Here is a 21,005-nt window from a genome sequence, read left to right as displayed (position 1 = left end):
AAAAATGGAAATACCCCTTCCTGCCTCCCTCCCAGAACTGTTGGCAAACTCCAGGGAGCCGAAGGGCCAGTTCTAATTCCAAAGGCATTTTCAGTTTGGTTGGTTGAGAACATATCCTACATCACTACTCCCAATTCATCCCACCCTAGGGCCAGACTTTGATACCTTTGCCTGCTGGGCAGGTAAAAGCACAAAGTGCAGGGTCAGGGCCCAGCCAACACCCATTAATTAAACACAGGGAGGTGTGGCCCAAGATACGTGGGTTTGAAGTCCTGGACTCACCTGGATGCCACACCCTCAATGTACTGCAGCCATATCTGCAGGTCAAAGGGCAATTGGACCTGGTCCTCTGTCCTCAGAAATACAAGTCACCAACCAGGGAAGAAGGCAAAAGAAAGGAAAAGACCAAACAACCTTGAGGGTAAAATGGGCCAACAGGCAACCCATTAACACTCAAGAAATCGTACAGCCTAAACCTGGCAGAACTAAGTGAGGAATCTGAGATTAGAGTTCGCCGTCCTCACTGCCCCACTAGGTGAGCTCTCAGAAGACAAAAGTTCAGGCACAAACCTTGGGGAACCCCTGCAGCCAGCACCAGACATCCTAGCTCAACCACCCCTAAAATAGCCAGTCTAGCATCAACCGCGGCACCATGCACAGAACGGCAGAGTGGCGGTTCTCAGGAGGGAGGCTCTTGGGGTAGGGTGGAGAGGAGGAGATGCATTTTCCCAGTCTACCTCTCCCACCCCACAGGGTCCCCTGGGCCCCAACCCTGAGACACACATCCCATTAGCGAGCCTTTTTATTGTTGATTTTTTGTTTCTTTGTTTTTAATTGAGGATTTCTTACTAGTCCTGCTTCCACCTGAGTGGCCAGGACCAGGGGAAAGGGAGAAGGGGACCGGTGGGCACAGGGAGGGATCATCTCCACAACATTCCATTTATACACAGAACTAAACAGACAAACACAGAGTCAGTATTGTGGTTAGAAGTTGGCAGCATGGGACAGGGAGGGAACAGATGGGAAACAGGGGGTGTCGTTAAAAAAAATACAGCCCCCCTCCCAAACTGGGATGCCTGGGGAGGAGACTTGGTCTGCTTCAACCCAAGAGGAATCAGAAGATCAAAAGTAGTTTGGGGAGGCCAGAACCATCAGGGATGGAGGGAGAAGGAAGGTCCAGGGGGTGGGGGTGGGGCTGTTTGGCAACTGGGGTGAAAGGATTGCCCTCCCCCTGCTGGGATCCCCCCAGCCCCTCAGGTCTGGCAGGAAGGGGGCAGCCTGCAACCTCCATGGACAGGTCTGGGGCTGCCGGATGCTCCAGACAGGGGGCTGGAGGGGCTCACAAGGGCTTGCCCTCCAGGGAGATGACAGCGCTGCCCCCCAGCTTCTCTGCCAGGGTGCAGCGGTCCTTGACCTCCTCATAGCAGTTTGCTTGTAATTCATGCTTGATCCCTGTGAGGAAGAAGAAGGAGCATCCGTGAGCAGGAAGCTCTGGGGTGGGGGAGAAGAGTTCCTGCAGCTGGGAAGGAGCCAATCAGAGCAGATGGTGGGAACAAGGTTACCTTCCAACAGGCAGGAAAGAGAAGAGGAGGCCCCGCCCCCCATGCCAGTCACCTTAGCACACAGCAAAGCTGAAAGGCACACAACAGCACCCGTGATGGCCCTTACCTGTCAGTTTCTTCTTGATGGCATCCTTGGAGCTAGCATAGATCATTTTGCTCTTGAGGGGTGCACACTCAGGGGCCCTAGAAAGAAACACAGCCGGGGAGCTCACGGCAAAGCCCCTTCTCCAAGCTCAGCAACCACCCTCAATAAACGACTCTGAAGAACCATCTAACCAGCTTTCAAGCATTCAAGCCTTGGCATTGCCCACCGACACTGAAGTGTTTTTGCAACAACCCTCTCCCCACAAGCACACACCCCTAGGTTATACCAAGAGTCACAAAAATTACCATCCTAAGAAAGGGGGACAAGGCAAAGCTGGGACAGGTGACACGAAGAAGTGCCTGAATGAGGAGCTCACCAGAAAATAAACACCAGGTCCTCCTTCTTGCTCTCCTTGGTCTCATAGGTCGCATCATAAAGGGCATAGCGGCAGTCCTTGTCTGGCAGCATCTTGACAAAGGTGGTGTAGGGGTCGTCGACAGTATGGCCCACATCACCCACCAGGATCTCCTTGCCCTCTTCCAGGATGATGTTCTTTTTGTCCTCACTCAGGCAGAACAGCACAGCCTTCTTGCGCTTCTTCACCTCCTCTGGAGTTGACGACTTGCGCACCTTCATGTCGTTGAACACCTTGATGACGCCATCAGAGACAGCCACGCCAGAGGCCTGGAAGACAAGCAGTATGTGCCTCTTAAGAACAGGTGGCTGGAATCTCCCCAAAGTCTCCCTTGTCTTCTCAGAGGGCCCCAAGTCTGGATGCCACAGTATAGTCCATGACCCCACACTCCAAGGCAAATGTCATTATTTTCCCCACACAAGCCACTGCCAAAGGACTGGATGGGACATGGGAGACAACCACAGGACGGCAGCCATGGAGAAGACCTCGGATCACATAGTTCTACACCCCCCTGCGTTTCACAGGCAGGGAAACTGATGACGCGGGACAAGCAGGACCTCAGCTGAGATGCCAACCCAGCATGAAAACGAATCCACAGGCTACCAATGCGTTTCCTACTCAGAATACTCAATCTTGGCTTGTGAGAAAAGTGCTGACCTGGAATATCTCAGAGATGGTAAGAGGACCCAAACACCTAGGCCATGGGTCTTCTCTTCAGGGAACAGGTAGCCAGAACCCCAAACGCTAGACGGGACACCACGGTGTCCAACAGTTCATCACAACTGCTCAATACAGTTATTACCTAAATTATTCACTAAATTATTGTTTTAGTTGTCCCCCAACTAAAACAAGAATGACATCTTCCAATGAGGGCTCTGCAGGACAATTCTGTCCCCGGGGGATGATGCAAGGCCTCAGAGATCATCGGTAGAAGCTAACAACCCAAACTCTAGAGCCCAGAGTGCTAGAGAGTTTTTTAAACTTCTACCCTACGTCCTCCTAGGGGAAGCCCCAGTAAGGAAAGACAGGGACTGTCCGCGGTGAAATCTGTACTCCCCTCTCTGGAACTGCAGAGGAAGCCGGCCACGTGACGCAGCCGCTTCCGGAGTGGGAGAAGATAGGTTAGGCCTGGCCCTCCCCAAGAGAGAAACCCTTGCCCGAGGCAGCAGCACCTCCGGGCCCTTAACCCTTAGCACCGCTTTTCCCGACGGGCATTTCAAACCCTATCCCCTGCGGCACGAAAGTTGGACAGCTCAGGTCGAGCACAGTGGGCGGGGTGTTCTCAAGCGGTAACCGCCTGGGTCATTTCCCTCGGCTCGGCTCCACCCTCAGGCCATCTGGGTAGGCCGATGGCCCCGCTTGTCCAGGGCCTCGGCCCCCGCGGCCGGGCCCGAGCGTGTGCGCACGCGCCGGCCGCCAGCGCCGTTCCAGCCCGTGCCGGGTATACCCAGCAGAGGACCCGGATCGCTTTGCGGGTTCGCTCGCTCCCGTGCGCGGGCGTTGGAGGGGAGGCCCCAAATCCAGCCCGACCAGGTTCCCACCCGCTCTCCGCCGCCCCAGCATCCCCGCTTTAGCCGCGCCGCCCCCGCCCTTCCCGGGCATCCCTGCCACCTGCTCTCCAGACAGGCCCGTTAGCCGGCCGAGGGAGGATGGCGCGGAGGCACGAACAGCCCTTGGGTGGGGCGCACGTGCCCAAAACGCTCGCGCGCCTTCCCCTCGCCGCCCCCGGGCTCTGAACGCCGCATGCCCCGGTCGAGCGCGCGCCCCACGGGAACCGACTCGCTTCGGTCCGCGCCGCCGCGCGCCGGCTGCATCGCGAGGGGCAGGCGCGCGCGCGACCCGGACCCCTCCCCCCACGACTGATGTCCGCGCGGGCGCATCAGCGGGATGGGGGAGGGGAGGGGAGGCCAGGGGGCGCGCGAGCGACGTCCGAGCCGGCCCTCCTCGGCGCCCGCGGGCGCGCACGCGCACCCCGAGCCGCCCGCCCCTCAGCGCGAGACCCTCGTCCCGCCCGCGGCGCCGGCTGAGGGGTGCCGACGTCGCTCCCCGTCCCCTGCCGTGCGCACAGACGACCGGCCCGCAGCCGCCTCCCCTCGGGCGCTGAGGCCTGCCGCTCACCATGTTTCTGGATGCTAAAGGGACACAGCAAGGAGAACCGGAGAAGATGAGAACCGCTGCAGCTGCCGCCGAGATCCGACTGAACGCGGCCTCTCCCGACCCCTTCCGTTTAGTATGAGCCGCACAATGAGGGGCGGGGCGGGCTTCCGGCGCCCCTCCCCGCGGGCGGACGGGAAATGAAGTCCGAGGGTCCTGCGCCGTCCTCCGGCTCGGCTGGTAGCGGGGTCTTTCTCGACAGCCGGCCTCCGGCCCCGCACTGCATGCCGGAAAGTGTAGTCCAAGGTTGCGGGGAGGGGGTCGGGAGGCGGGCAGTGGGAACGGAGAACGCGCCCATTGGTGGTTTCCTAGGAAACGCGCTGACCTGAGCAATCTGTGCCGCCGCAAGTAAAGGTTGACAGGGAAAGGAGCCCCGACTTGGCGGCTCTTTATCCCGAAGCCAAACGATTTTCCTCAGACCCATGTTGGCACTTTCTGGATCTCTCAGTCTGGCCAGTTTGAGTGGGGTTAGGATTTTGCTTTTCGGAATGGAAGCAATTATCCATGAACTGGAATCCAGTTCTAAAGCAAGGAAAATGACAAGTACAAGGGCCTTCAATCCAGCATTCACTCAGCACCCTCCGTGTGCACAGCCACTCTTGTCCCCCGAGAAAAGGCCATACGCAACTTTAAAAAAAAAAAAAAAAGGAGAAAAGAAACACAAGGGACAGGCAGGCTACAGGGAAAACTTTGAAAGGAGGACTTTGTCCTTGTTTAAAGATGTTTGGCAGACATTCATCCATGGGGCAATGAAAAGGGAGGGCAAGGATTTGTGCATTCAATTCAAGGATTCTCTACGTGCCTTTTACTAGACACAGAGGAAAGGAAACATATTAAACCTGACTCGAATCTCCGTGCCCACCTCGGATACCTTGACTTCAAGCTCCCCACTCCTGTTCAAGTTGCTGTTCTCGAGTTGATAGCCAGTTAGATGATTAAACTAATACCCGCAAAAACTGAAACTAACGAAATAAACCGTTTGGGGTGAAGGGCTCCGGGAAGACTTCGCTGACCGGGACAATGACCATGACCTCACACCCTGCAAGAAAAGGCAAGATTGCAAACAAGTCAGAGACAAACCCAGCAATGGGACCGGGGGCGTGGATCTCATAAGCCGAATAACGGGTGTTAACGGAGAGCAGGCAGCCGGGTCTTCGCGAAGCCCGGGAGTGGGGGTACCTCGCAGAACATGCCGGGATTTGTAGTCCGGGATCTGCTGCTGTACCTCCCCCACCCCCACCCCCACCCTCGAGCTCCCGGGAGCCCCAGGGGGAGGCCGCAGCTCGAACCCCATCTTTCACAAGGGCGCGTGCCAGACTGGTAAGTTGATCCCACCTTTTTCGCGCTTCGCAGTTTTCAAGCGCAGCGAGGGGAGTGGGGCGGGCTTGGTAGTTACCCTGGAGACGTGCTCCCGCCCACCCCCCAGCCGCGGGATGCCCTAGATGTCCTTATTAGGACAGGAGACTGGAGGGGGTGGGACCAGCCCGAACGCCGGCTCCAGGCTCCTTATAAGGCCGCTTCTGGCGGGAGGCGGGCGTCCCTAGCGGTTTCGGGGTACCAGGGTCGCGGACTGGGTGAGGTCTCGAGGGGCGGGCCTGGAGATCTGCATCTAGCGACTTCCGGCATATCAGCCCGAGGCCTGGGTCTGCTCCAACTCCCTAGTGAGACCCTTAAGCCCAGCCCCTCAACCTTGAACCCCTTTACACGGTTCTTCAAACCCCCTGGGGGTGCCCCACCTCCAATGTGCCACAAAAACGTCCAAAGTGTTCTCCCCTTCTCCCTCTGTCTCGGCTTCTTACCCGCAGCCTGCTACCCCGGATCCAATCATGCGCACCCCATCTCAGGCTCCCCACCTACCAGCACCTCCTACCTGTAGTCCCCTTCTACCTGCCCTCGGCCTTATCCCGCCCGTCTGGCTTCGGCCCTCTTTTCAAGTCCCCGATTTCACGGTCCCCACTCTGCCCTGCGACCCCTAACTCCTGACCGCCATTTCCTCCGGTGGTCCTTCAGCAACTCCTGCCTTCCCTCTGTGCCCTCCCCTGTATCCTCACGTAGATATTCCTCCCGCAAATACACGTGCACCCATCTCCCACCCACCATCCCTCTCCGGGACTCCTCGTAAGCCCAGTCGGGCTGCCCAGGCTCTGCAAGGATGAGGCGGAAAAGCTCGGTTAAGCGCGCCCGCAACGCGCACTGCCAGCCGCAGGGGGCGCTGTCCGCCTTGCTTTCGCCCGCCCGCGGAGGATCTTCCCTAATCGCCCGGGCTCTGGACGCGGAAGTGGGCGGAGGGGCGTGGCTGAGGCTCGCGGGGCCCGGGTGGGGCGCGGGCCGAGGCCGAGTTGGGCGGTGGGAGCGAGCGGAGCGCTGAGCCGCGGAGATGGCGCCGGGAGCCACTTAGAGAAGTGTAGGGGCGGGGAGGGGGAAGGGAGGCTAGCCCGGAGTTAGTGTCTCGCGGGCGGGACCACGTGATCGGAGAGGCCCGCCTCCCCTCGGAGCCAGGTGTTCGAATCTCTCTCCCGAGCGGGCGGCGTCGCAGTCCCGCGAGCTTGAGGCCTGCCGCGGCGCCCATGGCGGCGCGCGTCCGCCTGGGCCGGAAGCGCCCACTGCCGGTTTGTCCCAACCCGCTCTTCGTCCGCTGGCTGACCGAGTGGCGGGACGAGGCCGCCAGCAGGGGGCGCCGCACTCACTTTGTATTTCAGAAGGTGGGTCCCGGCCGGGCCCGAAGGGGACCAACGCTGGCCGGGCTGGACGCGGAGGCCTGCCCTGACCCGGTACCGCACCACTTCTCCCCGCCAGGCGCTGCGCTCCCTCCGGCGATACCCACTGCCCCTGCGCAGCGGGAAGGAAGCTAAGATCCTACAGCACTTCGGAGACCGGCTGTGCCGGATGCTTGACGAGCGGCTGCAGCAGCACCGAGCATCCGGCGGTGAGCGCAGGGGCCGGGGGTGGTCGTCTCCAGCCGCCCACCCAGGTGCAGCCTCTGTGCCCACCTCGGATACCTGGGCTTCAAGCTCTCGCACACCTGTCCCAGTTGCTACTTGATCTCTGGCCAGTGGCAGAGTCCCTCCCAGCCTCCTCCCCAGCTGCCGGATTCCTGTGGGAATGCCAGGAATGACTCTCGTCTGGCTCCGCAGGTGCCCATGAACCGGGCTCACCACCTGGAAGAAAGAGCCCTGCCCAGGATGGGCCACCTGCAGAAGCCCAGGATCCTTCTGTGTCGGTGAGGAGGGGGCCGGGGAGCAGAAGGAAAGATGGGATCACCAGAAATAAGGTTTATCTGGTGATATGGATGATTTTGAGGAATATTTGACATTTAGCAGGCCTGGAGACAAATCTCCCCATCAGTGATGCCTGGCCTCCGGCAAGTGATATCCTCTCTGAGACTTGTTTTCTCATCTGTAGGCAGGGATATTGGCAGGAATCTTTCAGAAAGTTCTATGAGCAAGCTTCATAGGGGGCCCAGCCCGGTACATCGTTGAGGTTGCCATTACTGAGTTGCCCTTTACTGAGATTGTACCGTGGGCAGCGGTTCTGGAGAACTGAGGCTGGATCAGGCAGTTCCAGTCCCCCACAACCATTCCCTGTCCCAGCCCAGCTTTGCAGGGAATCATCCAGTCATCTGACTAGTTTTGCAAATAAAACTGAGAGGCAGCTGAGTGACTTGGTCGACCTAAACCTCAAGTCCTCTGGCCCTGCCAGGCGTCCCCACAGAGCCACTGTTCAGAGCCCTCTGTACCTGGCAGGTTCCAGCCAAGCCCAAGGCAGGAGGCTCTGGTGGCTACTGGCCAGCTCGGCACTCAGGGCCACGAGTGGTGCTGCTGCTGCTTTATGAGGAGCACCTGGTGAGTGTCTGGCCTGCCCAGGAGTTGGGAGAACAGAGGCAGTGGGAGCAGAGCAAAGGGGGCTGAGCCTACCCTATCATTTTGACCTTGGTTTCAGACACCTGGCAGCCCTGGCTTCCTAACCAAGGAGCAGCTGCTGCAGAGGTGTTCTCAGAAGGCTCCTAAGGTGAGCACTGGGGTAGAAGGAGGATGGGGCTGAGCAACTTTACTTCTAACCCTGAGCCCACCAGAGACTATCCATCAGGAGTGAGCAATATGTGGGGTCGGACCCATGGCTGGGAGCAGGGATAATGTGGACACTCAGCTCCAGTGAATCCCTGAGAGCCTCAACCTACCCTGCCTCCCCATCAACAGGTAGCCCCTGAGAGTGCTCGACCCTGGCCAGCCCTCCGTTCCCTCCTTCACAGGAACCTCATCCTCAGGACACACCAGCCAGCCAGGTGGAACCAACTCGGGGAGACACAGGAAGCAGAGAGGGGGCATGACATCTTCGTGGGGTGCTGCATTCATCCAGCAATGCCCAGGCTTCATGCTAGGCACTATGGAGACTGGGGCAAGGGTACCAGGAGGGTCTGAGAGATGGAGGCAATGAGTGGAAGAAGATTGCCAGGGGTTACTGGAGAAGCAGAAAGGCTTTGCTGAGGAGGCAGTATCTGACATGTCTTAGAATCCAATGCAAAGAGATGCAGGAAAGACATTTCAGGAGGAGAGAACAGCATGAGCAAAGCTGGGAAAAAAGGAAAGTTTGAGGCATGCTTACCACCTGAGATCTGAGAAGTGGTGCTGGGGAGGTCCAGAGGAAGCCAGTCTGATCGTGCAGGGCAAGGACAGCCTGGGGAGGGGAACCCAGGAGACTTATTGTGCAGGGTCGCCAAGGGGGCAGGGCAGGCAGCCTCACTGGGGGCAAGCGGGAAAGCCTGCCAGGCTTCGGTGAAAAAAGGAGATCTGTGTTCATCAATTGGGTCTTCCAGGTACTCACTGACCCCGGAGGGCCTGGAGCTGGCCCAGAAGCTGGCTGAGTTGGAGGGACTGAGCTCACTGAATGTGGGTATCAGGCCAGAAGAGCCCCCTGGGGAGGAGGCAGAAGTGCCAGGAACAGCTTCAGCTGAGCTGTGAGTGGGAGGGGAAGCTATGGGGGCAGAGCCCAGTGGAGCAGGAGGGCTCTCTGAAATGAGGCCAACACCATACCCCTACGTCCATCACCTGCAGCTGAGCCCGGCTGCTCCCTGCCTGTACCCATGGTGGGAAGAGTTGGTCTGCCTTGACCCTGGGGATTCCTGTCTCCCCACGCACTAACCGCCCCTCCCTGCAGTGGTGCCGGCGAAGCGGGGGTCCAGCAGCCACTGCTGGAGCTGGGGCCTGGAGAGTACAGCCTGCTATTGTGTGTGGATGTCGGCGAGACCACGGGGTGAGTGTGGTGCGGGAACAGGGTGGAGGTATCAGCAGAATGCCAAGGGGGGAGTGCCGCCTGCCCTGACAAGGTCCCTACTTTGCACCTCTAGGGCTGGGCACAGGCCAAAGCTGCTCCGTGAGCTGCAGCGGCTGCGCGTGCCCCACACCGTGCGCAGGCTGCACGTTGGGGACTTCGTGTGGGTGGCACAGGAGACCAGGCCCAGAGATCCAGGTGAGGGGCTGTGGGCGGGCCCTGGAGTCAGGGCCTGGTGGGCAGGGCAATGAGAGCCAACGAACACAACTCTCCTTGGCCTCAGCAGCAAGACCCGGTGAGCTAGTTCTGGACCACATAGTGGAACGCAAGCGGCTGGACGACCTGTGCAGCAGCATCATTGACGGCCGCTTCCGGGAGCAGAAGGTCCATTCACTGAGCTCGGCCTTACTCCCTGCTCTCTGCCCCCAGCACATGTTCCCTCAGCCCAGAGGAATCCGGGGCCCTGTGGGTGGGCCCCTCGAGGCAGCGTCTCCTCAGCTCCATCAGAGTTGCTGCAAGGGAGCCCTCGGATCAGGCGCCCATAGGCCCCACCAGGCCTGCAGGAGGTGCTCGGGGCGACTCTGCTGGACTGAGGGGCACATTAAAGACCCTTTGGGTCCCCAGCCCTGAGGTCTCAAAACAACCTGGCCGAAGCCTCTGTACTGGAACTGCAGAGGCTGTGTCCTGTTATTTGCTGCTGAACTGACCCCAAAGTTAGCAGAGCGTGCGTTGGAAGAATGGGCATTAGTCAGGGAGGATGGGAGGGCATTTGGGGCGAGAACACCATTAGCAGAGAGTGGTGAGGAGGCTGAGGAGTATAACTGGCAGCACCAGAGTTGCAGGGTGGTTTTGCATGAGGCACAAGGGAGAGCCCCGGCCTGATTCTCCCTGTTTCCATCCATCCGCCTCCCCAGTTCCGGCTGAAGCGCTGCGGCCTAGGGCACCGGGTGTACCTGGTGGAGGAACACGGCTCAGTGCAGAACCTCAGCCTTCCTGAGAGCACGCTGCTGCAAGCTGTCACCAACACTCAGGTGAGCCGGAGGGCAGGACAGGCCGGCAGAGCCTCTGGTTCTTGGTTTGGCCTGGGAACCACCCTGCCTCCCTGCCTCCTTCTCTCCTCCATTAGGTCATCGATGGCTTCTTCGTGAAGCGTACGGCAGACATTAAAGAGTCCGCTGCCTACCTGGCCCTCTTGACACGAGGCTTGCAGAGACTCTACCAGGTAAGCAGATGCACCTGCCCAGCACTGGGCCTTTACCCAGGTGGGCTGGGTGAGATCCCATTTCTCAAGCCAGCCTCCTCAGGCCTAGGATCAGACAAGGACTGGCTGGGGGTTGTCTCCTAGAGCTCTGGCCTGGCCTCAATCCCCTCTCCCTTCAGGGCCATACCCTACGCAGCCGCCCCTGGGGAACCCCAGGGAACCCTGAATCAGGGGCCGGGCCTTCCCCAAACCCCCTCTGCTCACTCCTCACCTTCAGTGACTTCAACGCGGGAGCCATCAAGAACAAGGTACCGCTTCTGCCCAGCTTCTCCTCCCTTGGTCCAGCCCCTGGTCACCCTGCTGCAGCCCTCCCCGGCCCTAGGCCACCCTCACGCAGCCCACCCCCACAACCCCAGGCCCAGTCCGTGCGGGAGGTATTTGCCCGCCAGCTGATGCAGGTGCGTGGAGTAAGTGGGGAGAAGGCAGCAGCCCTGGTGGACCGGTACAGCACCCCTGCCAGGTATGCCAGTGGAGCCGGGCAGGGGGGGGAACCTTCAGGGGGCCCTCAGCCCTTGCCCTCCCTGCATAGAATTCAGCTCAACCAAGGCTTTGGGCAGGAGAGGGGGGGTGGCTCTGCACAGACTGTGCAGACCCAAAGACAGATGGACCTGGCTGAACCCCCCAGGAACTTGCCAGAGTAGGGGGGAAGGAAAACAGCCAGCCAGGATCAGACAGTATCCCAAACATCGAGGAAAGCCACAGGAGGGAGGGAGACGTTCAGTCTGGTGGAGGGAGCATGGGGGCTGGGCCATAAAAATTGTGCATTTTGCTGGGCCAAGAACATCGTGTGCAGGGAGCCTTTGGAGCCTTTTCTGGCTCCACCCGTGTGCCCACATGAAGGGACAGCAAAGCAGGATGGTGTGGGCCCTCGAATGCCAGGCTCTGGAAGGGGGGCTGAGAGCCCTACCCTTCTAACCTGTGCCGGCCCCCTCCTGCCTTGTCTCCTGTGGTGTTGGCTCGGAGTGAGCAACCAGTCAGCCACTGTCAAGCCTTAGAAACTCAAAACACCCCCCACTCCCTGCCCCTCCCCCAGGCTCCTGGCTGCCTATGATGCCTGTGCCACCCCCAAGGAACAGGAGAGCCTGCTGAGCACTATCAAATGTGGACGTCTGCAGAGGTGAGGGCAAGGGACAGAGTTGGAGGGAGTGGCCAGGGGCCAGGGCTGCCCTCATCTGCTTCTCTCTTCCTGCAGGAATCTCGGGCCCGCTCTGAGCAGAACTTTAGCCCAGCTGTACTGCAGCTGCGGTCCCCTGACCTGAGCCACACACGAACAACTCCTGCCCCTGTCTTCCCTCTATCCAGGCCAGCCAGCCTTTTAACGAGAATCTTTTCGGCTTCAATAAAAATCTAAGTGCATGCAGCCTGTTACTATATAGAGAAGGGGCTCCAGGCCCCAAAGGCTTTAAAAAATATTCAGGCAAGAACTGGGGAGACCATTTACTCTGATCCAGTGGTTTTTAAACTGAGCTCTTCAGGACCCTGGGGTTCCCTGGAGGATCACAGAGGCTGCCAGGAGATGGAGTCAGTAGGGCACTGCAACCTTGAATCTAGTTTATGTAATCAGAGGGTCCCCGGTAAATGAATTTTCCTTTGATAAGATGTTCTGTACTCTGAAAAAGAAGTTTGCAAACCACTGATGATCCAGTCGCCTCATTTTATGGATGGGAAGGCTGAGGCACCACTACCAGGGCTTGTCCAAATTCACAGTGTGAGGCCGAACAAGGACTGGAACCCAGGGCCTCCTGGCATTCTCCAAGCCCAAATCTCTGCATACCTTATAACCTCCTCCCTGAGCAGGGTGAGCCTGATGCCTGTGTTATGTAGGCCAGTCTCTGCCTCGAGCACATGGCTCCCAGCTCCCATCAAGGGGCCCCATTAGGTTGACTTGGCCCTGCCTCCTGCGGGCCTGTCCCCGCCCCCAATCTGGGACTCACTGCGGAGTCCCCACCCACCTCAGCCACCAGGACACCTTCTTTCTCCCTTTATTGCCTTTCTCTCTGCACCCTTCAGAACATCTTCCCTTTTAGCAGAGCCCAGTCACCCCCAGCCCCGAGCTCCAGCTGCAGGGGGCTGTGGAGCCAGCCCCCTCCTTAGAAGGTGTAGGCCCCCACAAAGACGGTGAGTCTCAGGACAGAGCTGGCCCGGTAGCTCAGGAGGGAGTTCATGGTGACCATCTCCAGGTCCAGCACATATTCTCGGGGCCCCGTGACTGGCCGGGCGAGGACCAGCATGGCACTGACGTTGTTGATCTGCTGCAGGGCACAGTACGGAATGGGGGGGGACGTGTCAACCTACAAGCCAGGGCCTGCCTCTGCCCCCACCCCCACCTCCCAGGTCTTGCACCTGCTGCTGCCAGCCACAAGGGGCGAGGAGGGCCCAGGCTGTGACCCTGCTGCTCAGTTGGTGGCAGCAGGAGCTGGGCATGACCACCCTTGTCCCCTCCTGTGAGGTCCCTTTCCCCACCCCCTCATTGCCAGCTGGTTCTTCCTCTAAGCAGGATTAATGGGTGATGCGCACATGAGACAGGGCGGAGTGGGAGACTCCTGAGATCAGATGGGCTTTGGTGACCTGGAGCAGGCAAGCTCCCCCTCAAAGCGTTCTAATTCAAAAAGAATAAAACCCTGGTACCAAACCCCTTCTCATGCAGAATACACGGGGGACTTGGGTTCGAGACCCTCGCCCATCTCCGCTCCTCTGGCTAAGCCACACCTGACGGTGCTGCCAACAGAGAGCCCGCTCTGAGCCCAGGCCGTGAAACAAACCCCCGCTGCCTCTTCAAGGCGCAGCTCTGTGCCTACCCCTCTCTGCCATGCCTGTGACCTTGGAAGGCCTCTCGCCCTTCACAGGGGGAACCAGCACGGGGCCTCAACTTCCCACGGTCCCTGTAGTTGGACCGTGGTGGGTGGGGCCGCCCCTACCTTCCAACAGAAGTCCCCCCCCCCCCGCCCCGTCGAGGGTGGGGGTGGGGCTCTGGGGGAAAGGATGGAGCCTAATGGCATAATGGAGTCTCCCTTTTTGGGCTTCCTGGAGTTAAATTCGGGACCAGGCATGGCAGTCGCGCAGTGGAGGTGGGGAAAGTTACCCGAATGTAGAAGTCCCCCTGCGAGTTTCCGGCGCGGATCTGAAAGGCGTTGTAGGCGCCAGGGTATACTGAGGTCGCCTGGATCTGGAACACGTCGGCAGGGACGCTGCGCTCCGAGGTGATGCTCATGTAGCGGTGCACGATGGAAGAAGGCTGCTCCCGGCACAGGGGGTTGGAAGTCGGACAGAGGCAGCGACTAGAGACCCCAAGGTGGGGGGGCACGAATGAGCTCCTAGCCCGTCCCCCCTCAATTTGCCCACCCCAAAAGGAGGGCACGGTGGAGCCTCCCACGCCTGATGTACAACTCGGCATGGTTTAGCCAAGAAGGACTACAACTTCCATCCGCGCTGGGGGGAGCCGGCTGGTCAGATGCACGCCAGTCAGCCCCAGAGCCTGATGGGAGTTGTAGTTTCCTGGAGGAGGGACCTGGCGTTGAATTGACTCACTTGTCGGACACCTGGACATAGGGCTCCACGCAGCGGTTGCTGTCTACGCAGCGGTAGCCCCCGTAGAAGTTGACACAGGTCTGGGCCTCAGAGCACTGGTGCGCCCCCAACTCGCACTCATCGATGTCTGTGTCAGAGGGGAGGGGCTGGAACCCAGGCACCAGATCGTCAGCCCCTGTCACCACCCTGCCCAGGCCCTGGCCGGGCCACCTGTACCTTGGCAGAGGCGCGTGGCCAGCAACTGGTAGCCCTGCGGGCACTGGCAGGAGAAGCGGCCTGGCTCGTTGACGCAGCGGTACTGGCAGAGGTAACTGGAGTAGCTGCACTCGTTGATATCTGAGGAAGGGCGGGGTTGTCAGATGGGGGTGGCCTGCAGGTGGGGGTGGGCAGGAGGAAGCCTCTCAGTCCATTCCACAGACATTTGCCAACAGGCCCGGTGTCAGAAGGCAGAGAGGAATGAGATAAGCCCTGCAGAGCTCAGTAGCGGGCACAGGGGTCAAATAAACATCTATCCAGGCTGCTCCCTGCTCCCAGGCTCCTCTCTCAACCCCGGGGCCAAAAGAAGATACTAAATACAAGCACTGGGGACGTGGAGGCCTGGGTTTGAATCCTACTGACTGATTTTGGGCAACCTCAATTTCCCTGTGAGTAAAATGAATGGGTTGGCCTAGATGAGACTTGAAGACCAAGCCTGTTCTGGTTTTCAATAACTTGCCAAACTCCTGCAACCCAGAGTCAGAGCATGCACCCAATCACCTCCTGAGCCCACAGGAGGACACAGGGCCAGGTGTTCTCCTGTTGCTCCCAGGCTGCCTAGCGCTGAGACAGGTACCAGCGGGTTTTGTCAGCAAAGCATGGATAAACAGGTACAAGGCCAGTTGACATGGAATAAGAAGTCCAGGGTCGAGCCCTGGCCCCATCTCATCCTAGCTGTGTGACTTTGGACAAGTCCCTTCACCTCTCTTAGTCGTACAATGAAAGTCTCACCATTTATCCAGGACTTTATGCTTACTCTTTTTTTTGTAATCCTCCCAATAAAGTTTGAGGGAGTTACTAAGGCCTTCAATTTTCAGAGGAAGGGGGAAAAATCATACTGACCTTAAAGGATTGTTGATAGGGTTAAATGGAGCAAAATATGTCAGTAAAGCACACTGCCCAGGGTCAGTTCCCAATAAATGACACAGTTCACTTTAAAGCATTGTGGCTGAAGTCTCGATGAAGCCTGTTTTCATTTTCCCACCTAATCCTCAAGACAGCCCATTTCACAGAAGAAGAAACAGGCTCAGAGAAAAGAGTGACTCGGCCCAGGATTCAGAGGCAGGTCAGCCTGACCCCCAGGGAGCATGGCTTGCTCCTGGCGAGGATAAGCGAGGACCCAACCGCGTGTTCCCCGCCGAGGCAGGGAGCTCTTGGGGGCACATGTGCAAGTGCCCTGCAACCAGCCCCGGGAGGAGTGCACAGGAGGTGGTGGTGCAAAACGGACAGTGAACAGGAAGTGAAGATATCAGATAGTGGCAGGAAATGCAGATAATACAGGGCCTGGGGACCAGGAAGAGGGATCCATGGCCTGGGGTGGAGCACTCACCGTTGCAGGAGAAGCCATCCCGGTGCAGCTCGTAGCCCTGGTGGCAGCGACACAGGAAGGTCCCATAGGAGTTGAAGCAGCGCTGCTCACACGGGGCCCCCATGTCACACTCGTTCACATCTGGGGAGAGGGGGGGCAGGTGCCGGCAGAAACAGGGTAGGGGTGAAAGCACAGGAGCAGCCCAGAGCCTCCAGGCTACTTGGTCCGGTCTGGACGGGAGCTCCCCTAGCCCACACCTCCCTGCCCAGGTGAAGCCCAGTCTCACCCACACAGGAGCGGTTGTTGGGCCCCAGCTGGAAGCCGGGCTCACACTGGCAGCTAAAGGAGCCAGGCAGGTTCACGCAGCGGTGCTGGCAGTAGCGGTAGCGGCACTCATCTATGTCTGGGGAGGCAGGGGGAGAGGACAGGAATCAGAAGCCACGTGGGGCTCGAGCTGGCTGGCACGCAAGACCCCATCACCCAGAGGCCTGTCTGTCTCCGAGGGGGGTGGGGTGCTGGGTCGACACCCCGCACACATCCATCGGGCCCTCTCTGTTGGGTGGATGGGAAGGTGGAGGAGACGGGACTGCGGTGAAGCTTAATTCCGCCTGGGGGTGGGCTCCTGGGGTGGAGATCAGGCCAGGAGCTCAGAGAAGGGAGCCGAACAGTCCCTTCGGCACATACCCACGCACTCAGGCCCTATCTTGCGGTAGCCGTCGGGGCAGGTGCACTGGTAGGAGCCGGGCAGGTTATGGCACTGCTGGCTGGGACGGCAATCGTGCAGGGCCTGGTCGCACTCATCCACGTCTGTGGAAACACTGCTCAACCCCTGCTTGGGGGCCCACGCGCCACCACCACCCCCCAACATGACAGGCACATCACATGGGTGTGTGGGTGCCTGGCACCCCCACAACGGGAAGCCCGGAGTTAGACCCAACAAGAAAGACCCCCTAGGCTGTGAGGCCCCGTATCAGGAGAGCACAGGAAACAAAGCCCCGGGCCCCAGCACCCTCTCCCTCCTCCAGGGCCCATGGGGCTGGCTGGGCAGACCCCACAAGTGAGGGTGAGGGGCTGCGGGGGCTCGGAGGCATCTGAGCTGGGAAGGAACCCGGGGGTCTGAGTGTTTCAGATGCGACATTGGCGGCATGCTGTGAGAGCCGGAAGCCTCGGCACCAGCACGCCTTCCACTCACCCACGCAGCTCTCCTGCTCGTCGGGTTCATAGCCTGGTGGGCAGAGGTTGGGGTGGGAAGCAGGGGGCACAGGTGGTGGGGGTCCCTCGCCATGCAGGTCATTGATGACGGCCGCCGAGCGGGGCAGGCACAGGTAACCCCCGTAGTGATTGATGCATTTCATCTCTCCTTTGCAGGCCTCAGGGATGGTCAGACACTCATTGACATCTGCAGGGAAAGGCCCGCTGGGCACAGCCATTCTCCTGGGCTGGCCCTGGAGGGGAGAGGGGCAGGAGCCCAGCTCGGCCTTCTCTGGGGCTCTGTGACCTGGGCAGGACCTTTCCTTCTCAATTCAACAAACTCAGACTGCCTGCCCAGGGCCTGCCAGGGCTGGAGGTGGGAAGCAGCTGTTACCAGTGCTGCCCTGTCTTCCTGCCTCCAAGTGAGTCTCTATTCCTCTCCAAAGCCCTGGCCATGGCTCAACCTGAGAGGGTCCTGCAGGCCTCCTCACCCAGCCCTGTGGACAGTGCCCTCCTGGGCTGGGATGGGACCCAGAGCTGGGACAAGGGAGTGGCTCAGGAGGGTGGCCAGGACCCAGCTCTTCTGGGCAGCACTGTTTCCTTTTTGCCTACTGGAGGTGGGGGCAGGGTTTCCTGGATTTCTCAGCAAGGGAGGGGCCTGGATGGCTCCCCACTCTTCGCTGAGCTGGCCCCCAGAGAACCAGAGCTGGCCTTTGCCCAGGGGAGCCGGGCAGAGGACAGACCAACGGGGTCCCCCTGCAGATCCGGGGGTGGGGCTGTCCTTGGGAAGTAGCTATCCCCTTCCCTGGCTCCTGGGGGGGAGGACGGGTTCCCCAGGCACACTCACCCCGGCAGTGCTGGCTACCAGGGTCCCACTCATAGCCATCTGTGCATTCCTGGAATGGAACCAGAGGTGGCCAGTGGTCACCCCCGCCCCCCGTCCCTTCCAATAGGCTAGGCCAAGATCAGGGCCCAAGCCCTGCCATCCCCCAAGCCTGCTCCAAACAATGGCCCCCAGCTGTTCCCCCAACCAGGGGAGGGGACAATCCTTCCCAGCAGCAGCCACCCGGGGTTCCTGGCCTCAGTGTCCCTGCCCAGCCCGGCCCCGGGCCAATGGCCCCACTCTCCCCACCGTGTAGCTGTCGGGCTCCTCCGGATCCTGGGGAGACGCTGCCCCCAGGAGCAACACCAGCAGCGCCCAGAGCAGCAGAGACCCGGGGAGGCAGGAGGCGAAAGGGAGCATCCTGGGGTCGGGAGGTGGCGGGTGCCGGTCAGGGCATCTCCGCCATGGCACCCCCCAAACCTCCCCCCACCCCAGGAGGTCCCAGAGCCCTGGTCCCAGCCGCCTCCCGCTCAGGACAGTGCCTGGACGCCAGGCGCCTCTCGGGGTTGGGGACCCGGCCCCACCCCCACCCCACGCAGGCCCGGGTCGGGGCCCCTCGCCCGCCCGGGCCGCCCCGCCCCTGCCCGGTGCCCCAGCGGCGCGGGGCGGAGGAGCGCGGGCCTCTCCGCGGCTCCCTCCCGCCGACTCGGCCGAGACTCGGGCCCGCGCCCTCCGGCCCTGGGCGGCCACTCACTTGGGGCCCGCGACGCCCCCGCGGCCCGCGGCTCCGGCGGCTCGGGTGGCTCGGGCAGCGCCTGCGGGCGGACGGACGGACCGACGGACGGCGCAGCTCCCTGGACGCGCGGCCCCAGGAAGCGCCCCCCGCCCGCCCGCCGCGGCGCGGCCCACCCCGGCGCCTCCGCCCGCCTCTTGGCGGATTCCTGAGCCTGCGCCAGGGGGAGGGACCCCGACCCCCCGCTTCTCCGCCCCCGGCCGGCCGCAGGCCCCCACCCGGTCCCCCGCGGCGCCGCCCGGAGCCGCCTGCCGGCGCTCGGCCGGGATCCCCTCGCTTTCGAGCCCGGGGCCGTTGACCCTCAGGCCAGGCCCCAGACCCACCCAAGGGCCCCCAGACCCTCACCCTGCTCACCTCGACCCTACCTAATCTGTGCCCCCCAAACCCCATCCCGTGCAAACACACCTTCAGCCGGGGGCCCCCAGAGTCTCGTTCTGCGCCAGCATGTCATCCTGGGGCCCCCAGACCCCACCTCATCCTGGAGCCCCCAAACCCCCACTCTTCCAGAATTTTACTCTGTGCAGTCAGACCGACCCTCCGGAAACTCCAAAACACCGAGGCGCCCCAAGGCCCTCGTCCAGGGACGAGATACTCCTGGAGATGGATGCAGTCCATCTCGGTTCCTTCTCCCCCAGGGCGACCTCCCCCACCAGTTTGCAGCAGTTTGGGGGCGGGGGCGGCAGGCCCCTTTTGGCCCAGAATGAATGGAAGCCCTTGAGGGGGCGGGCAGGGCTGAACTCGGGCGCAGGGTCGCGTGCCAGGACCTGCCCGGCCCTCTTCCCACGCCGCCCCCCCCCCCAGGGTCCCCGCCTCCGCCACCCTTGGAGGCGGGGTCTGGGCGGGGCGGGCTCCCAGGAAGGGGCGGGGCCCCGCCTGACCCACGTCTCGGGGCGGGACAAGACGGGAAAGTGCTGCGTGTCCGGGGATCCCCCCCGCCCGCCTAGCCCCCAAACGGGAAATTCCCGGTCCTCGCGTCCCTTTCCCACCCCCTATTCCCAGTTCCCTCAGAGGTGAGCATTCAGAGTGCAGGACGGCCCGGAGCGCGTCTCCCTTTGATTCCCCTAGAAACGCTCCCAGGTCAGGGTGAGGAGGTTAAAACAACGGTCCTTAAAAGAACGGACAGACAATAGCAAGTGTTGACGAGGAGGTGGAGGACTTGGACGTCTCCGTCGCTGGTGGGACTTCACATGCTGCGCTGGCTTTGGCCAAAGACAGCTGGCAGTTCCCCCAAAAGGTTAAACAAAGAGTGGGAGTTAGCTCGTGACCCAGCAGTTCCCCTCCTAGAGAATTGAAAACACATGTCCACGCAAAACCTGCACACAAATGTTCATAGCAGCATCCTTCACAGTAGCCAAGAAGGGGGAATAACCCAAATGCCCATCACCTGATGGCTTAGTAAGCACATGTGATTTATCCATACTACGGCCCCATATTTTTTTTTAAACATGGACTGGAAACCGAACCCGGGTACCGAACCCAGGTCTCTGGTATGGTAGGCGAGAACTCTACCACTGAGCCATGGTGGCCCACCCAGTCTTGCACTCTTTAGCCATAAAAAGGAACGAAGTACTGATCCATCTACAACATGGAACCTTGACACCTATGGTTCTACTAAAAGCAAGAAACTAGACCCCAAAGGACAGATATATGTTTCCACTCACATGAAGTGCCCAGGGCAGGCAGGTCTGTAGAAACAGAAAGGAGATTAAGTGGTAGCCAGGGGCTGGGGGAAGGGGAGACATGGGGAGGGGCTGCCAGTGGGCTCTAGAGTTTCTTTTAGGGGTGATAAAAATAATTCTGAAATTAAATCAACTCTGTGAATTACTAAAAACCATGGGATTAAACATTATAAAAGTGAATTTTATGGCATGTAAATCCCATCTTGATAAAGCTGTTATTTAAGAAAATAATAGCTCCTGGTTATTACAATTTCACAACCTGGGTGGCAGCAGGCACCTCCTACAGAGCCAGAGAGGGGCTGCCCTGCTCACTGCAGTTCACAGAGGAGGGTTCCAGGCCCAGGCAGAGGGGTAAGGACAGGATTTGAACTCGAGCCTCTCTAAATCCGAGCCTCTCAATGTGTCAAGGACCCACCATATGGAGACCTGTTTTGTGCCAGGCAGGGTTGTGGGTGCTTCACCAAGGGCCGGACCCCTCAAGCCTCTCCCCCAGGGGCCCCATTGTTGCCATGTGAGATGAGGAGCGGGGGTGCAGAGGGGAATGGCTGGGGGCCTGGCTGGTGCCTCCAATCAGGACCGAGCCCCCTTCTCTGCCCTGTTCTTCCCTGGTGGGCCGCTGCCTCCCGGGACAGTACGCCTCTTCTGACCTCTGCAACCCTACTGGCTCTTCTTGCTCTCGCCC

General features: G+C 60.2%; 3 protein-coding genes across 10 annotated transcripts; 1 reads left to right on the top strand and 2 right to left on the bottom strand.

Moving 5' to 3' along the window:
* Positions 1-789: 789 nt before the first annotated feature.
* CFL1 (cofilin 1) lies at positions 790-4,471 on the bottom strand. Of its 2 annotated transcripts, none has more exons than XM_077115684.1 (4): positions 4,181-4,471; positions 2,024-2,331; positions 1,669-1,745; positions 790-1,452 (listed from the first exon to the last, which is right to left on the bottom strand). In XM_077115684.1, exons 1-4 carry the CDS (start codon positions 4,181-4,183, stop codon positions 1,340-1,342), a joined length of 501 nt encoding a protein of 166 aa, XP_076971799.1. In that variant the 5' UTR covers positions 4,184-4,471; the 3' UTR covers positions 790-1,339. The 2 variants fall into 2 exon arrangements, with proteins under 2 accessions (XP_076971799.1, XP_076971800.1); XM_077115685.1 differs by lacking the exon at positions 4,181-4,471 and adding an exon at positions 3,674-3,774.
* Positions 2,249-12,101, top strand: MUS81 (MUS81 structure-specific endonuclease subunit). 4 transcript variants are annotated; one of them, XM_077115674.1, is made up of 16 exons: positions 2,249-2,738; positions 7,013-7,142; positions 7,351-7,436; positions 7,960-8,058; positions 8,156-8,224; positions 8,413-8,498; positions 9,030-9,170; positions 9,371-9,466; positions 9,561-9,682; positions 9,768-9,868; positions 10,399-10,515; positions 10,611-10,706; positions 10,865-10,993; positions 11,102-11,205; positions 11,779-11,862; positions 11,938-12,101. In XM_077115674.1, exons 1-16 carry the CDS (start codon positions 2,643-2,645, stop codon positions 12,002-12,004), a joined length of 1,623 nt encoding a protein of 540 aa, XP_076971789.1. In that variant the 5' UTR covers positions 2,249-2,642; the 3' UTR covers positions 12,005-12,101. The 4 variants fall into 4 exon arrangements, with proteins under 4 accessions (XP_076971789.1, XP_076971790.1, XP_076971791.1 ...); XM_077115676.1 differs by lacking the exon at positions 2,249-2,738 and adding an exon at positions 6,519-6,918; XM_077115673.1 differs by lacking the exon at positions 2,249-2,738 and adding an exon at positions 6,520-6,918 and having other exon boundaries at positions 9,771-9,868.
* On the bottom strand, positions 11,509-19,420 carry EFEMP2 (EGF-like fibulin extracellular matrix protein 2). Of its 4 annotated transcripts, none has more exons than XM_077115680.1 (11): positions 19,179-19,420; positions 18,161-18,272; positions 17,876-17,924; positions 17,030-17,236; positions 16,522-16,644; positions 16,124-16,240; positions 15,859-15,978; positions 14,490-14,609; positions 14,274-14,400; positions 13,828-14,023; positions 11,509-12,997 (listed from the first exon to the last, which is right to left on the bottom strand). In XM_077115680.1, the coding sequence occupies exons 2-11, from the start codon at positions 18,269-18,271 to the stop codon at positions 12,836-12,838; spliced, it is 1,332 nt and encodes a 443-aa protein (XP_076971795.1). In that variant the 5' UTR covers position 18,272; positions 19,179-19,420; the 3' UTR covers positions 11,509-12,835. The 4 variants fall into 4 exon arrangements, with proteins under 4 accessions (XP_076971795.1, XP_076971793.1, XP_076971792.1 ...); XM_077115678.1 differs by lacking the exon at positions 19,179-19,420 and adding an exon at positions 19,050-19,068; XM_077115677.1 differs by lacking the exon at positions 19,179-19,420 and adding an exon at positions 18,606-18,689.
* Positions 19,421-21,005: the final 1,585 nt, after the last annotated feature.

This window comes from Tamandua tetradactyla, chromosome 9 (assembly GCF_023851605.1).
Source record: "Tamandua tetradactyla isolate mTamTet1 chromosome 9, mTamTet1.pri, whole genome shotgun sequence".
In the NCBI taxonomy this organism is placed as follows: Eukaryota; Metazoa; Chordata; class Mammalia; order Pilosa; family Myrmecophagidae; genus Tamandua; species Tamandua tetradactyla.
Note: the sequence above shows the minus strand (reverse complement) of the source record. Positions and strands in the feature narration are given on the sequence as shown.